Source organism: Sceloporus occidentalis, unplaced genomic scaffold, assembly GCF_023333645.1.
Source record: "Sceloporus occidentalis isolate IW3139 unplaced genomic scaffold, rSceOcc1.0.p SCAF_8, whole genome shotgun sequence".
Classification (NCBI taxonomy): domain Eukaryota; kingdom Metazoa; phylum Chordata; class Lepidosauria; order Squamata; family Phrynosomatidae; genus Sceloporus; species Sceloporus occidentalis.
In genome coordinates this window covers 45,358,958-45,376,572 of record NW_028316988.1, presented here as the reverse complement: position 1 = coordinate 45,376,572, position 17,615 = coordinate 45,358,958, and the positions used below count along the sequence as shown (strand labels likewise).

At 40.2% G+C, this 17,615-nt stretch overlaps 1 protein-coding gene across 10 annotated transcripts in view; it reads right to left on the bottom strand.

Annotated features, from left to right (window-relative positions):
- The window catches only part of LOC149308809 (teneurin-1), a 293,986-nt gene that overhangs the window by 201,078 nt on the left and 75,293 nt on the right, over positions 1-17,615 (bottom strand). For all 10 annotated transcript variants that reach the window (XM_089536504.1, XM_089536512.1, XM_089536509.1 and 7 more), the window contains exon 2: positions 8,779-9,057. In XM_089536504.1, the coding sequence (XP_089392630.1) occupies positions 8,779-8,995 (217 nt within the window). In that variant the 5' untranslated portion in view covers positions 8,996-9,057. The remainder of the gene's footprint in view (positions 1-8,778; positions 9,058-17,615) is intronic.

The following is a 17,615-nucleotide window of genomic DNA, read 5'->3' as shown; positions in this document are numbered from 1 at the left end:
ACTAACGTTTCAGAAGAAAGTCTGACATTCAGGTATCATTTATGAATGATTTTGCTTAAAGTCTCTAAAAATAGCCCAATACAGCATAGCCAGGCTGCAATGCTGGATGATGTAGCATAGCATAGTGCTTCCATATGCAGGACTCTGCTACAACTGGCCATTTGATGATCCCTGGACCTACTATAGAGTTATTCTGTGCATGGAAAGAGCAGTGGAGGATCAGAGAAGTGTCTGTCTATGTCCCTGTAGCCATGGTCTTCATGGTATTCTCTCATCCAAGTACAGTGCACCCTTTTGTATCAGCGGGCTAGCAATCAATGGATATGCACACCTTCCAGTCCTCCTGCCCCACATCACTAGTGCTATGTGTGCAAATGTTGGTGCCATGGAATAATATGGGACATGATCATCTGTGTTTTCATCGTCTGAAGGGGGAAGTAATGGACAGAATGAAACCCAGTGGATGGGAAGGGTCCACTTTACTAACCAGGGATGACCCTGCTTGCTTTCCAAGTTCAGACAGGTTTTGTTGCCTTTAGGGTATTCAAACCCTACTGCTCTATATTGCCGTTTAATAACCTGAAATATCCAAAGGAAAGAAGTCGTGTGACCAAGTCATGCGTCCAAGTGTTCATTCAATGGATGGATGTATTCCGGGATACCTTATATTCCCAAAATAAAAACATCCATCAACTGAGCATTGCCGATTCTATTGGTGTTCTCCAGTTTTTCTCTCTTATAACCTGCAACCCAGTAAATACTTATGAAATTGCTTTGTAAAAAGCAGTTAGTTACTACTATGGCTACAAGGCTCCAAAGGTAGTTCATTACCATTATAATTACAATGCCTACAAGTTATTCTGGCTTTCCATTATTTCAGAACTATCTCAAAAGACGGTTTTAGTTATTTGAAAAGAAAACCCAGAATGCAGCAGGACAAGTCACAGCGTCAGTATCGGAACGTGAAATTCCTCCGCAGCCATTTAGTTACACAGTCATTATTGGAAAAAGGAACTAATTACAAGCCAATCATTATTTTGTTACTATGTCGGTGGTCTGGCAAATAGAGATAGAGAATTAATGCAAAGTTTATTTTGCCTTTCAGACTCTGTAAAAGGCAAGGGAAATAATGCAACAGAAAAGGCAGATGAAACCTTGTAATGATATGGTTGCCTTCTGCAGGTCTGCCAGGTCAATCCAATTCCTTCTGCCAATAAACCATCAGAAAGGCCAGACTTGCCAAAAGCTAATTTTCTATATTTGCCAAGACCATGGATTACAATAGACCCGGGCTGCCAATAATCATACGGCTTTGGGCTGTGGGGAATTCATGTTTTTGTGTATTGTTTTCCTTTTCCTTGCTAGACTGACATACTATTGGCTTTATAATTCCCTCAGGTAAACACCAAAGCTATATCAACAGCAGCTCAGAAGATTGCAAGGAACCGCTCAACAAGTGTTTCGTTCAGGCCTAGTTCTCACAAACAGGAAAACACTGTTCAGAGGTTACTCTCAATGTTGAAAGGTTCAGAGAGGGATCATGCCCAGTTATGGCTTCTGTTGCCATCATTTGCATCCAGGATCGACAACTCCCTGGGACAAGGTGGTTATGTTGAAAACCCCATCCAAGTGGGCGCAGTGCAAGCTCTTCTAATACTTCCAGGTGCCACCGTAAGATGCCACAGGCTACTAAAGGAAATGGCAACCATATTTTCTCTGGTGTAAGGGATACCAGAGTGACCTTCCATACCATTGAGCCATGCAGGAAAATGGAACAGAGTGTCTTAAAAGATTACCAGAATGTATATATTATTTGCAAATCCACTGGGATACAGTTTTTGCAGTATTTGCATCAAGAAGCGGGAGATGGAGCAAGTATGGTGAAATAACATGCTGTCCAAACATTATGTCTTGCCCACTCCTGATCTATGGCTATCTAGATGCATTTATGTGCTTAACACAAACAGAGAGAGAATGAGAACTCGAGATGCTGGCAAATTTTTCCTGACACAAAGTGGTAGTTCATAAATGAAAACCAGCCTCATAGTACTCCAGAATTTCTTCTCTACCTAGATCTGGAAATTATAGTTTTGTGAGAGAGCTCTGGTGCCACAAACAAACAAACTACAGTTCCCCAGATTTCTATAGCGTTGCACCGTGACAGTTCACATGGCGTCAAACTGGATTATTTCTGCAATGTGGATGCAGCCCAAAGTTGAGATGACAGGGAAAAATGACCCTGTCTCCCTTCTCCACTATGAATAACCTAGCCTTTCAATTCATGGATTGCATCAATAATCCAACCTGACATCACTTTAACTGTCATGGCTCAGTGTTATGGAATTCTGGGAACTGTAGTTTTGTGAGACATTCAGGCTTCTTTGTGTGGGAGCTCTAGGGCCACAACAAACCCCATAATTCCATAGGATTGAGCCATGGCCACTTCGTTTCATAGCATTGAGCCATTTCAGTAGGACTATCCTCTTTGGGTTACATCACTAAAATAAATTCTTGGACAGTTCTGAAAGCCAAGATATACATTAAACAGACGGACAGACTGATCATCCTGGAACCTAATGAAGCATAATCATTCATTCACCTTCTGCTCTTTTTAACTACCATCAAGTTGACTTCAATTTATGGCTCTGATCCCGAAACCTTGATCCTCTAGGTGTTTTGGACGTCTACTCCTACAAGCCCCAGCCAGCTTGGCCAATAGTCGGGAATTCTGGGAGCTGAAGTCCAAAACATCTGGAAGAACCCACATTTGGAAACCACTGATTTATGGCAACCCTTTGGATGAGAAGTTGCCTTGTTATTAACAAACCTGCTAAGATACCTCTACTTGCAACTTATCTTCCATGATTTGAGTCCATCCACCTAAAATGCAGTCTTCCTCTTTTTTCTACTACCATCACTTTACCAAGGCTACCTTTCCAAGTTTTAGTTTACTTCTCATTTCTTGTCTACTGTCTCCATTTTGATTTATGACTCAGGCAAGGTATAGAAAGTCTTTCCACCCTTATTTCAGTATGTAGCTAAGTTTGGACACCATTATGATTTATTTGTTTAATTTATATCCAACATGGGATCCACAGAATCTCATTGTGTCTCATTCTTTCTGCCTTGCAGAACAAGAATCCTCCCCTTTTAATGCCATTTACTCACCCAAACGTTCCAATTCATTAGCTTGATTGGAGAAATACACAACTGACGTTGTTTTCACGCGCAGTGTTCCAACTTAGCAATTCATTAGACTTCACATTAATTTTGTTTTGTTATAAGATGTCAATTAATAAGCCCAGTAACTCAATAATTCACTCATTCATTAATGGTAATACAGAGAGAAAGATTATGGAATTCATTAATGCCAATACAAAAAGAATGATTATAAAATTAATTGCATCAGGATAGCATACTACAAGAGTATAATTAATTGATAACAGAATCAAAATTTATTACCTCCCATACCCTGCCCCATATTGTTCAACCACTAATTCATTCATTAATGCTAGATCAATATCTCAGTCCAGAGATAAATCAAATTAAAGTTCCACCGGGGGAAAAAATCAACATATTATCTCTGTTTTCTTTCTTTAGGTTCTACATTATGATCTTGAAACTAAGCTATTCTAAACTTTTCGTCTCCTTTAGCCCTCCTTTCTTTCACATATAGGACAAGTCAAGTTTATTAGGATGTATTTTCCTCTATTATGTTTTAAACATGTTTGATAGAAGCTTTGAACTGCTCTTCTTTTTGTGGTATGGTAAGCTAACCCTTCCCTCCGCATCTTATTTTTGTCTCTGGTATCTGTCTCTGTTAAGTATTGCTCTCTGATAAGTATTGCTCAGGAATACATCTACAGTGGTTCGTTGGTATCCACTGAAGTTAGGTTCAAGGACCCCCCATGAATACCAAAATCCATGGACAGTTAAGTCCCATTCAATACAGTAAAATAATAAAACGGTGTCCCTTATATAAAATGGCAAAACCAAGGTTTGTTTTTTAGAATGTATATATTTTTTTCTGAATATTTTAATGCCGTGGATGTTTGAATCCATGGATAAAGAATCCATGGATATAGAGGGCCGACTGTACTTCCCTAACAATAACTTTTGTTGGGCCAACTCCTAAGCATCAAATACCTAAGGGTAACATGAAACATCATCCTTTTGCCATCATCATTTTCCCTGGATGGAAAATGATGGTTTGAAGAGAGCTTCCACGTGAAAAATAATGTCTTTCAACCATGTATCTTGTGTGCCATGACCTTTGTTTTTCTGATTTGGCGCTTGACTTCCTCTGGTTGTTGTGCATTGAAGGTGACTTTGGCTTATGGCAACTCAATCATAGGGTTTTCCTAGCAAGATCCCCCCCCCCCCCCAATGACTTTCCCCAATGGATTCCATGCCTGAGCGGGGATTCGGACCCTGTTCTGGCCCATCTGCAAAGGCATCTTTTCCCTTTTGCTCATTTGACTACCAAGCGGCGGATTTCCCAGGCCCTTAAAATACACCCCGAAGCTTTAGCTATCATTTTCATGCAATTCAATGAAACGATTTTCTTCCCGGCATAATGTCATGGCAGATTTTATCTAGCACATCCTGCAGAACTTTAGAGCTTTCACTGGCGGCAAAGGGTAGATTACAAATTATTGGCGTGTATTCAGAAGTAATGGGAAAATAAGGGACAAAAAGCTCAAACCATAGTCTGCACGCTGTCCCAAAAATAAACCCAAGGATACAGTCAGCGAAGCAAAGGGACACACGTACTCACGAAAAAGAAAAGGAAAAAAGGCAATTGCTTTCTTTGAACTCTGTGTCCAGGTAAACTTTGCTTTGCCAGATGCCTTTACTTTAGTTTCACATCGTGAAACATTTTATTTTCAGCATAACAGTAAAGCAGAACAGGCTTCAGTAGAATCACTTGATGTCCCCTCCATTCGATCTACAGATCCAAGGTGCACCAGAGAGACTAAATTTCTGATGGTATCTATTCAACTTATGGTCTAACACACAAAATCAATAGGGTGAATCAAACAAAATGGCAATAGTATTTCATCCTGGAGCACCAAAATGAACAATATAAGACATACATGTGCACCATGATCTCATTCAATAGGAAGCTGCCTTGACTGAACCAGGTATCTGGTTTATGTAGCCCAGTAGAGGCAGCAGGGTGCAGTGGTTTCAGGGTTGGATGTTGACTCTTGAGGCCAAGGTTTGAATCCTGGCTCAGCCATGGAAACCCACTAGGTGGGTTTCCATGGACTCTCTCAGCTTCAGAGGCATCTTGAAGATGCCAGCCACAGATGCTGGCAAAACATCAGGAATAAACTCTTCTAGAACATGGCCACAGAGCCCCCAAAACCCACAAAAAACAATGGATGCCGGCCATGAAAGCCTTCGACGTCACATGAATTATCTGTTACTTTTTCTAAGAAGCAAGACTGGGCCTATGAATAAAATATAACAACTATCTGACAGCGCACCATTGCTGTTTTTCTGAACCTTCTGATTACAGTGGCGCTAATGGCAATATTCCCCGACTCTCTTTTAATGGCAAAGAACTGCTGCTGCACGATTCATTTGACATGTTTTGCTCACCTGCTGACAATGGCACAAGATCTAAGCTGAAATCATTTTCATTACGTTTCCCCCCTTTATGTGCTGCTTTAGTTAGTATATTAGCCCCATTCAGGCCTTGCATAACCAGTTTCAACCAACATGAGAAAAAGGACACAACTGTCCTCTTCTGGAAAGCAACAAATCTGAAGCTGGGAAGAAACAATGTCTCCACATCAGCAACATTTGTTGTTATTGTTGTTGTTGTTGTTATTATTATTATTATTATTATTATTATTATTAGATTTCAGCATCCATGGATTTTGATATCCAAAGTGAGTCCTGGAACCAAACCTCAGTGGATGACAAGGTCCCATTGTAATGCCATAACAGGGCCATACGCAAAAGGACCTAGTATGGCTTTTTAATAATAATAATAGCAGATTGATTGTTATCTTTGGCCTTCTTTCAGTTCTCTTTGTTCAACCTTCTTGAGTTTATAGATATCTGGTTTATATTTATAGCCAGAGACAGTTTATGCAAGCGAAACCCTGATAAAATCTGTGCGTAAGAGTGCATGAGAGAGTTCATGAGAAAAGGAAACATTAATGCGCTGATATGTTGGGCCTGTGCAACTTACCTAGCAGAAATCTAGCAGCATAGACTGTCTTTGAGGTCAACTATGTTGCTTTCTTCTTGGTGGGAGGGTTAGGGGTTAATATATTTTTAGTTATGCTTTTATGCTTTCTTGTGTTTTTATCTCCGTTGTAATCCCGAAAATATAAATTATTATTATTATTATTATTATTATTATTATTATTATTATTCTCCTTCACGCTCAAGCAAGTCCCCCATTCAAACACTAATCCGGCTTCACCCTGTTTAGCTTCTACAATCATGTGGGTCTAGTATCTTTAGAGTACATAAGCAGATGGAGATTTCTTACAATGCACACACACACACACTATTTTAGAACAAATAAATCAAACATGGAGCCAGAAGAAGAGCCCCACAAAGCTTTCTGTCCATATTGTATATCTGGATCCATGGTTTGAAGAGCAAGACACCTGCAATGCATCCCGTCCCAGTGAATCTATGTTCTTACCAGCATTCCTGAAAGCCAATCCCCTTCAATGCAACCATTTGCTAGGCAAAGTCAATGAGTATCTATTGCTCCTCTTTCACATCACCATCCCTAGCTGAGCCAGAGTGAATGGTGGATAAACAGGCAGCTTGCAATTGTCTGGAAAAGGAGAAGGCCCAGAGGATACTCTTATTTTATCCATGATATTGGGTATTGATTTTATGTATTGTTTCTACATTGCGTGCACTGTGAGTAATGAACACTGCTTTGAAATCTTTAGATGTGAGCAATTTGTATATCATTCAATAGATACATAAATAAATGAATTTGAGCTAAATGGCTCACAGTACATTCTTAACTTGCAACATATTCCCATATAAATGTGTGCAATCTTTGGTTTTGATACTGTGCATCAGGCACAGAGAGACACATACATAGAGAGCCTTGGCTTGTTCAACAGCAATGGCTTTCTAATGCAACTTTCTCAAAGCTGCAATCTATCTTTTGAATTGAACAATCCAGAAGAAACAAGATTGTTTGATGCTCTATGATACACCTGCATGAAATGTAAACTTAAACACTGGTCTCCGTCACTTTATCAGTTCTGTATTCAGAAGCTTCCAACAAGAAAATATGGTAGAAATCAGCCAGACAAAAAAGAGAATAAAAACAATCCTCATTATTAAAAACAACAACACATTTTAACAGGTTTTTTAAAATTTAAATCTATTTCAAGGCATAAGGAACAGATGTAAACATTCTTAAGCAATCTGTTTTAACATAACACATGCCAATGGGAAATGCTTGCAGAGTTGCAGACTTTATACATAACCCACTTTAAAACTAAGATGCTCATAACAGGTTGTGTGTTGACAAACACATACTTTTGTTCAGCAGAGAGGGGAAAAGATGGTCTGCAGAACAGCAGGAGGAGGATGCATTTCTTCAGCACTTGCCGCTTTCAAACCATTTGCATTTCTGTATAAATGGAGCAATGGCAGCTGGTGGTTCCAATGTTATTCAGAGATCCATCCACTCTGGGTTTTATTCCAAGATGTAAGGAGCTCTCCACAGTGCTCTCCAAAACAGTTTCAGCATATTGGGGCCCAAACAGACAGGCCAAAATAAAGCTGCTTCGGGTCACTTTGGAGGTATGCTGTTTAAATGACACACACATCTTAAGAGGCCAGAAGCTGTGCCAAAGCTGCACTCCAATCCTTAGGACTGGAGTATGGCTTCTGGCCTCTTAGGATGCATACATCATTTAAAAAGCATACCTCCAAAGTGACCTGAAGCAGCTTTATTTTGGCCTGTCTGTTTGGGCCCTTGGATATCTTTTTTAAAGGTCAGGCTAAAGTCTCGCATGGGTTCATCACCCCACTGACATCAGAGCTAACTGTCTTCATATTTTTCTTAGGGCGCATCTTCACTGTAGGAATAAATGTAGTTTGAAACTGCTTTAACTGCCAAGGCTCCATCCTGTAGAAACCTGGGATCTGTAGCGCGTCAGCACACTTTGACAAAGAAGGCTAAAGACCTTGTAAAACTACAAATTCAGGGTTCCATATGATGGAGCTACAGCACTTAAAAGTGGTGCCAAACTACATTATTTCAACAGTGTAGATCCACCCCTGGAATTAACAGAGGGGGGATTCCCTTTCGCTTTGCCTCCAAAACTAGGACTCTTCTGTTTGGTCCCATCCCCATGGTACCTTCATTTGCACTTTTTCTTTGGATCCCTAAATGGTATGTATAAATGCTCGACTGAAGTTGTAAGTGACTGAAATGCTAAAAATGTGGGGAATCAGGAAAAATTCATTGGAGAGGGTACAATTCTTATTTGGAAGGACAATGCCTTCATTTCCCTCCCAAGCCATAGCAATACCCCTGAACCAGTGTAAGTCATGGTTTGCTGACAGCTTCTGTAACGATAACTACAAGAGTCCACATTAATCCACAAATAAACCTACGCAATAGAAAAGACGAAATGAAAGTCCGTGTGGGAAAATTACTTTCATCTGCTCAATGTGATGTGGGAGAAGTAAATAATCTATGTAGGCGGTCACCGCAAAATTATATGTAATGCTGTAATCATTTCGGTATTTGTCACAATGAATAAATAGGCATACCTTGAGTGGGTTCCTCAACAGCTTTCCTTTTTCGGTTGTGGCTGTTGTAATTCAGTCTGAGTTCTTGGCTGTATTCATTAAGGGTTTCTCTGGACTCATACGACTGTCTTGCCTTCCTCCCATCTTCGCTCTCATCGGAAGAGCTTGTATAAGCTAAGTCCATTTCATGCTTGGCTTTAGACAGCGGCTGGTAGGGTTTGCAGTCCATCTGCTCCATCTCTGACTGAGGAGGCCCAGAGTCATGAACACCGTGAGTTGAGACGCCTTACAGAAGCGGTCCTGAAAGAGACAAAATGATCATTTGCGACCCTCTTCGTTCGAGGCTCAGAGCTGGTTTCAGCATTCTTCCAACAGCAAGTGTATTTAGTCTGGGGAAACATAAATGTTCGCAGAACGATCCCTTGTGCGGAAATGTTTTAGCCCCTTAATTGTTACAAGAAATTAAATAAATAGTACAGTTATAGGAAAGTATTCCCTCTGCTCCTTTAAATTATAGCAAGTATAGATTAACATAATGGTTTTACCAGACTATATAATAGCCCATCATTCATGAAACTGAGAACAAATGCTGGGGGTCACTCTGTCTACACTCATCTCTCTGCTTTCTTCCCATCATAAGTCCACTTTTTAGCATGGAAATACTTGCTCCTCTTAAGGCATAATCTTATGTTACTTCCAAACTGGGGGACACTTTCCTAACATCAGCTAAGAAATCAGAAAAATAAACCAAGGTTGAATGGCATCTACATAGAACCAATGCAAACCCTGCCTGTTTCGGATCAGATTCTGAAGCCACATTACTGGATCACTTATCTTCAGTTAGATGGATGATGACCCAGGACAAAGAAGGAATAGAAATATAATGAATGCATGCTATCCTTGTTATAAATAGTCACAGGTACACCATTGTTAATCACAGGTCAAACAATGTACAGCCTAAAGCTCTTTAGGACCATTAACATGAAACCTGAACCTAAATGGAAGTGGCTGCACATGAGATAACAAGGAAAGGTTCAGAGACAAGGCTGTCTCTTAGTAGATGAGGAAAAAGTTGGATTTTGTTAGACGTATGTGCTTCAAATCAGTACCTAGAAGAAATATATGCATCTCCTTCATTGACATGCTCCCTGAGAAGTGAGGGAATGCATTTTCCCCTCTATATTTTCAGCCCCAAGTGTTATGAATGATATGTGTATTATTCCCACTGGGCTGGTCTCAATGAGGAATGCCACCATACTGATGCTGTTGATTCTAGCTCCATCACTGTTTGAAACAGAGACAACACTTTTAAGGTGTTGGGGATTGACATCACTCTCTATTGACTTATGTCTATTAAGATAAGCCTCTCCCACATTTATTGTTGTAAATTTCTTCACAGTCACTGAAGATCAGAGAAATATTCTCCAAAGAAACCAATGGAATAAGAACCTTAAGAGCTGAATGGGCTTCACATTAGAAAGAGAAGAAGGGCACAGTCAGCTCAGCCCCTTTACTTTTTGTGACTCAGGGCCCAAACAGACAGACCAAAATAATGCTGCTTCGGGTCACTTTGGAGGTATGCAAACCAATGCAAAATCTGACTTCTGTGATCTGGGTCACTTTGGAGGTATGTTGTTTAAATGCCACACGCATCTTAAGATGCCAGGAGCTGCGCCAAAGCTGCACTCTAGTCTTAGGACTGGAACGTGGCTTTGGTGCGGCTTCTGGCCTCTTCGGACACATGCATCATTTAAACAGCATACCTCCAAAGTGACCCAAAGCAGCTTTATTTTGGTCTGTCTGTTTGGGCCCTCAGTCCTCTCGAACCATTTTTGGGGAAACGTTGCCTACCAAGGCCATAGGTTTTGACCCAAATTAGGGAAAGTAAACTGTGTCTTTCAAAGAACTGCCTCCTCTGCGGGTCCTTCCACCATAACTGAAGTTCCATATTGAGAAATAAGCATCCTGAAAGCCAGGTATGGTGATGATGTGGCAACCCTCCAAATGTTGGATTGCAAATTCCATCATCTTTCACCATTGGTTCTGATAGACAGAGCTGATTGAAGTTGTAATCGAATAGGACATGATGTTAAGAACTGAAGGAACAAACCCACATGCCCCTGGCAATGAACAGAAACCAGGAGCATACTGCTGTCAAAAGAGTGTTATTAAACAATAGATCAAGCTCATATTTCTTGAGAAAAATATATGGATATTTGAACAGTTCCAGCTATACGTTTTTGAAATGCAAGCTTCTGCAGTAGTTGACAGAAACATGCCTTCTACAGAAGAAACACAGTGCCTCTGAAGAAATCCATAGTACACGAACCAGCAGCACTTTACAAACAGACATTAGTATCATGTCTGAAGATATATTGATGAAACAATTGGATTCTAATCTTGAACAGTATGGGACATCAAAGCAAAATGCACCAGCTGTTTGCTTCTTTCCAATGTACCCTTTCATTCTTACATGATGCATACAAAAAATCAAATGTGCACTTTTAAAGAGAGGAATGAGAGAGGAAACCAAGAATAGTTTTTTGTGGATTTTTTGGGCTATGTGGCCATGTTCTAGAAGAGTTTATGCCTGATGTTCCACCAGCATCTGTGGATTTGGCATCTTCAGAGAATGCTGGCCTGGAAGAGAGTCAGTATATATATGCAACAGAACAATACACAGATTAACATGGGAATCACTCCTCCTCATCCAGGACCACATAGTACACACACACACTCTTCCAGGTCAGCAATCTCTGAAGATGCCAGCCACAGATGCAGGTGAAATGTCAGGAAGAAACTCTGCTTGAATATGGCCACATAGCCTGAAAAACCCACAAAAAGCTATGGATGCAAGCCATGAAAGCCTTCGACTTCACATTGAAACCAAGAATGCTATCTCATCCCAGAACATTCATGATCTAGAAGATTCCATGAATTTCTGTAGATTCTCAGAAGGCCCCTTTGCATAAACATTGGTAATGTTATGCTAGTTGCGCTTTGGGTGGTGCAGCTCAAACATTTAGACCAGTGGTTCCTGACTTTTGATACTCCCGATGTTTTAGATTTTGGCTCCCATAATTCCTGATTGTTGGACAAGTTGGCTTCTGGGATCCAGAGACCAAAACAAATGGAAGACCAAAGGCTGGGAACCACTGACTTACATTATCAACTCTGGACAAATTTAACAGTTCCAGCTGTATGTATTCCAAAGGCAAGCTTCTGCAGTAAGAAGCTTCTGCGGTAAGAAATTGTTATTGTGCAGGTTGCATCAAGGTGGGCTTTGCAGCAACACAGAGGTCAGCCAAACAAGGTCAGGTGCAAAACAGTGTTTGGAAAATCCAAAGATATAGCCATGCTAATCTGTAGAATCAGTACGTAGAAAGATCCTGTAGCACCTCTGAGACTAACTGAAAGAAAGACATTGGCAGCATGAGAGTTCACAGACTTCATCTGAGGAAGTAGACTGAAGCCTACAAAAGCTCATGCTGCCAACTTCTTCATTTCAGTTAGTCTCAAAGGTGCTACAAGATCTCTCTACATACAGTGTCTGGAAAGGCGGAAATAGAATTGATGCCTATGAATGTTTGCTCATGATTTCAGTGCTATAATTTAACTCATATGGACATCTACTGATTTCCCCAATCTATTTTGGCTTCAGAGGCCTAATTTAGGAAGATAATAAATCTTATTGTGTCACTGTTGTTAAACCATTGGGAGCCTGAAACCTTTGCCGATCTGCTAAAAACCACTCAACAATCCATCAGCAGAGTCCAACCTACGTTCGGCCCACATTGGATTATACAATACTTAATACAGTGATGTGGGAAAAGCCCCAACAAACAAACTTGACAGCTCTTTAAACCAGGGATTAGGCGAACGGTAGGCAATCAATGCATTATATAAATTGTTGCCAGAGCCCAAAAGCTCCTTTGAAAAAGTAGCTAGTTAGAATCGTAGTACCTAGGCCCCAGAAATAAACATGCACCATTACATTTACAGCATTAAAAGGAATAGTTAGCTTTCACGTTTTTCAAAGTTAATTACAGTACTTGAGATATAGCTACCTTTTAAACAGCAACGACAACAACAACCGCCTTGATCTGAATGGTACAAGCCACTAATCTGTCAGACGTTTATTACTAGATAAAAAGAATTCATTACAAATAGCCAGCTCCAAGTAACCATATATAACCGCTTAATATATTGGAAATAGGTGTTTGTAGTATTAGTAATAATACTGTGGTTGTACACACAGTGTGAATTATTAGCATGGGAACCCACTGGGTGATGTTGGGCAAGTCACACTCTCTCAGCCTTAGAGAATGGCAATGGCATTTGCCAAGAAAATCCCATTATAGGGTCGCCCTTAGGGTCGCCATAAATCAGAAATGACTTGAAGGCACACAACAACAACTAAAACTCTTACGGAATATAGTCTTGACCTTTAATGGAAGAGATATAATTAAAGGAATGGTCTTTCCCCCCATATTTCCATATATTCCTACAAAAATCGTGACTTAATAATATAATCAAGGGAAAGTAGTTGGGATGAAGAAGCTGAGAAAAAGAACAAGACAGGATCTCAAACTCCCCCTTAATCTTTACATATTGCTTTTAAAAGTAAGTTCTGCTATCTCCAAGACATCTATACTAAGTTCACTACTGTAAAAGAAGTACAATTCAATTAAAGCATATTGAATTGCAGTTTTATTTTTTTATTTTATTCATTTATTTCAAATTAAAGCAGCTGCTAAGGGGCCACAACGCCAGGCACTTCCAATGGGAAAGGATGCCGCCTTCATTTGCTGTGAGAAGGCAAAGAGAACAAAGAAGAGAGAAAGGTTGATTGGAAAGTGGGCAAGTAAGTGCTTATCCTGAATAACCTTTGCCATCTTGATCACATTCTCATGTTGCTTGGCCATATATGTCCTGGTTTTCATCTCTGAGATGTCAGATAGTATGAGATTGCCCAGCGTCAACTCAAACGCAATGCTGTTGCAATAATCTAGCAGACATTTTCAACTTCTGCTAAGTCAAAAGACTTAAATTTGCCCATTCTTCCTTAAAGAATAATTTAATTCCTGCCAGGAGGTGGATTAATGAATGCATAATAAGGGGAACAGATGTACAGATAAAATGGCAAGATGTTGCATGGATTCTTAAGTGCCTTTTGACTGCAGCAGTTAGGCAATGGCAAAGCCTAACATTCAGGGACGGGATACGGTTCCATTGCACACTATTCCTGGAGGATATATGAATTCATAAAGGAAAAAGAAAATTATATGCCCATATATGTAGATTTTTCATTTTGACAGAATGCAAGAGGGATCATCATTCTTAAAAATGAAACAAGAGTGTGTTTAATTTCAGCTGCTAGGAAAGTTAAAATATTGTTCGTCGTCCCCATTGCATCTGGAAAGCAAACACTGCAGAATGAAAACGGCTCACACAAAATGAATTAGAAATATGAAGTACTGTATTTTGAAGGGGATATATATGTGTGTGTGTGTGTGTGTGTGTGTGTGTGTGTGTGTGTGTGTGTAGCATATGGCAAGGCTGCCAAAACCCAAAGTTTATTGTTCTTTGCTTTTCAGTTCAGTGGCAGTCTGTCATGGCTCCAGGCTTGACTTTCGCTTTCCTGCAATGTAATGCTTGTTATTGACAAAGCTCTGCAGTAGAACTCCCTTTCGATCTACAGAACTGAGGTGAGAACCGCAATGGTTCATACTGGGCTAGAATGGGATTTGTTTGTGTTGACAAAGAGACCCAGAAATGAAATAGCAAACGTGTGAAATTGATGTTTTTTGCACATAGAAAGTTGGTATGCACACACTATGAAACACTCACCAATGTAGGGACAAAGTGTGAAAACCAGTATGCAGCTATTATAGCTGTGCATTTACTAAGTGAACTTGGAGCTGTGGCGATGCCAAAAACTGCATTTTATAATTGTGTTTTTCAGTTCTAAATAGGGGAATAAGGGGGTTACGTAAATTTTAAGTATGTATCTATTTTGGATTTTATGGTGTGTTTGTGCATTGCAATCCGCCTCAATCCTTTTGGGAGAGGCGGGATATTATTATTATTATTATTATTATTATTATTATTATTATTATTATTATGCCAAATGAAGAAATTTTGAATTGGAACAATTTGTGTTCTGTTGCAAATCTCAGGAACTTAGGATAGAAGGGTCTGACAGCGGTACAAAAATAAGCCCCATGAAGGTTGATTGTGGTAAACCAATTGCTTTAAGGTGATGGTTTGAATGAAAACCGTACAAAAGGTTGAAATCTCAATGATCGAGTATGGGCTGCAATAACCCAAATTTCCCAGATACAGGGAAATATCTGGAAAAGAACGGTCTTAGTTTGTGTTGGCAGAAGATACAGGAGGGGCTGCTGTCAAGAGTTTAATGAGAAATATTTTGTCTTGGTGTGATGAAAGACCCCAAAGGTGGAAGTAGATGCAACTTTTTTGCATGACTGTGTGTTTAATCCAAAGGACCCACTGTCTCAGCTTATTGCTTGCCAGTGTTGGAAACAATGGTGAAGCCTACTGCTGAAAAGATGAGGGGTTGAGAAAAGTAGCAGAAGAGAAAGACAGTAAAATGAGCACTGGTGGCGCAGTGGTTACATGGAGATATTGTAGCCATTCACAGCAATAAGGTTGTGAGTTCAATCCCAGGTAGGGCTCCAGGGTCCACTCAGCCTTGCATCCTTCCATAGGTCACTAAAATGAGTACCCAGATTGTTGGGGGCATTTTGCCAGCATCTGTGGCTGGCATCTTCTCAGAATGCATTCTCTGAAGATGCCAGCCACAGATGCTGGTGAAACGTCAGGAAGAAACTCTTCTAGAACATGGCCACATGTCCCGAAAAACCCACAAAAAACTATGGATGCTGGTCATGAAAGCCTTCAGCTTCACATTGTAAACTGCTAAGGGAGTCCTTAAGTGCCATGATAAGTGGTATAAAAACGTATTTGCTGTTGCTGTTGCTAAAATCTCTACTTGGAATTGTTGGGTCTCTGAGGACAGCCTGGTAACTTGTACATGCCCTGATTGTAAGATCCCCAAACAGGCCTTGATGCTCGAGCTTGCAGACAGAAAGAACTGTAAAATGGAGAGCCGGAGCGCTGTGCAGGCTATTGAGAGAGGGTCCATTTTGACAAGTTCACACAGAGTTAGATACAAAATCACTTGGCTCTAGTACAAAACTTGTCAATGTGATTTAACTTGTTGTCAGTGTTGGCACCAAAGAAGCCCTCCTAATCAAAAGGAAAGTCTTCAACAGTAAAATATACATCCGGTGACAAGCCAGAAGAGTGGAGCCATGGATGCCTCCTGAGGGCTATCACCCCTGCCAGAGTCTTTGCTTCGCAATCAGATGAAGGAGGAGCTGTGTTTCTTCATTGATTTGCCAAGCGATGAGCTTCAGCCCGATGCATCAAGGCTAATTGTTTCTGATCAGGAGGGAGATGATTTAAAAAAGGATGTGATTTTCTCCCAGAGGCACCGTTGGTAAGCAGCCATGCAGGTCTGACAGTTCGTAATTCTCAGTGATAGGGCAGCTGTGGAAGAGAAGCTGTACCCCACTGCATCTAACTTTTCCTCCTTGTCAGGAGAAGCTGAGCAGAGCGTATTTTAGCTCTTCCCTGAGCCACGTCTACAATGATGGTGTTACGCTGAGGATGATGAAAGGAAAAAAGCTGAGTATATTTTGTGTATACTGTGGACACGGTCTGTTTTCCTTGATGCAGGAGGAGTAGAGGTCAACATTTGATATACTTGATATACAAGGACAGTAGTATGAGAGTAGATACAGGAGATGCTGTCAAGAGTCTGTGCCCATCTGAAGACCAGGTCAATATTCCTAACTCAAGTCCTGTAGCAATTTCCATTAACTGGTCTGCAAACAACTTCATGTCATCTGATGGTAATGATATGATGGTCATATCATCTGTATTTCAACAGCCTGAGAGCCATGCGATGAAGCCAAAGTACTTATTTTTAAGGCACTTGTTTGTTTGTTTGTTTTTTGCCAGGAAGAGCATTGTTTGTACTGCAGCTGTGTTTATTGATACCAATGAAGTTATCTTTATGGTTAGCACAAATGAGGTTGGTACTGATGATGCAGTTGGTACTGATGTTGGCACTAAAATGGAATATATAATGACTAATGTGTCACAGCGAAGATGGTGGAATTGATGGGAAATAGCCGTGTAAGTTGCAACTGAAATTGCATGGAGGGTGTTATGATAGCTAGTGTCATAACTTGATGCTTGCATATTAGACGAAGTAACCGTATGAGTAACACAAAGAGATCAACAATTGCTGGAATGGTCAGAGGTCAGTACCAAGGTGATCTGGAGTGGCTTCAGTGTCAAGTATGGTATTCTCCTAATTGTGCCTTGATGAAATGCAGTACTAGAGCATCCTCCTCGCCATTTCTGAATGGTTTCTTCTTAATGAGGGGATCTATTCTACAAAGCAGAAGAAGGTAACCTTGAAAACCTGCTGCTATATATTCAGCAGGACATAGAAACAACATTAACACACACACAAAAAAAAAAAATAGAAGGAAACAACAAACAATAAAATGATGTAATTATTTAACTAAAACCTGTTTTTGGAAACTATAAGAAGAAGAAAAGAATGAGCAGTCAGCAAACTGTTTTTTTGCAAAACACTGCTCTCTGAGAGGCCAAGATATTGAATCTGTGTTAGTGTATGGATAGTATTGATATGTGTAATAGAGGAGATGAATCTGCACAAAAATATTCTTAATGACCTCTAGAATGTTCCAGACTTTTGTGCAAAACTATCTGCGTCTGTATCAGATGAGAAAGGTGTG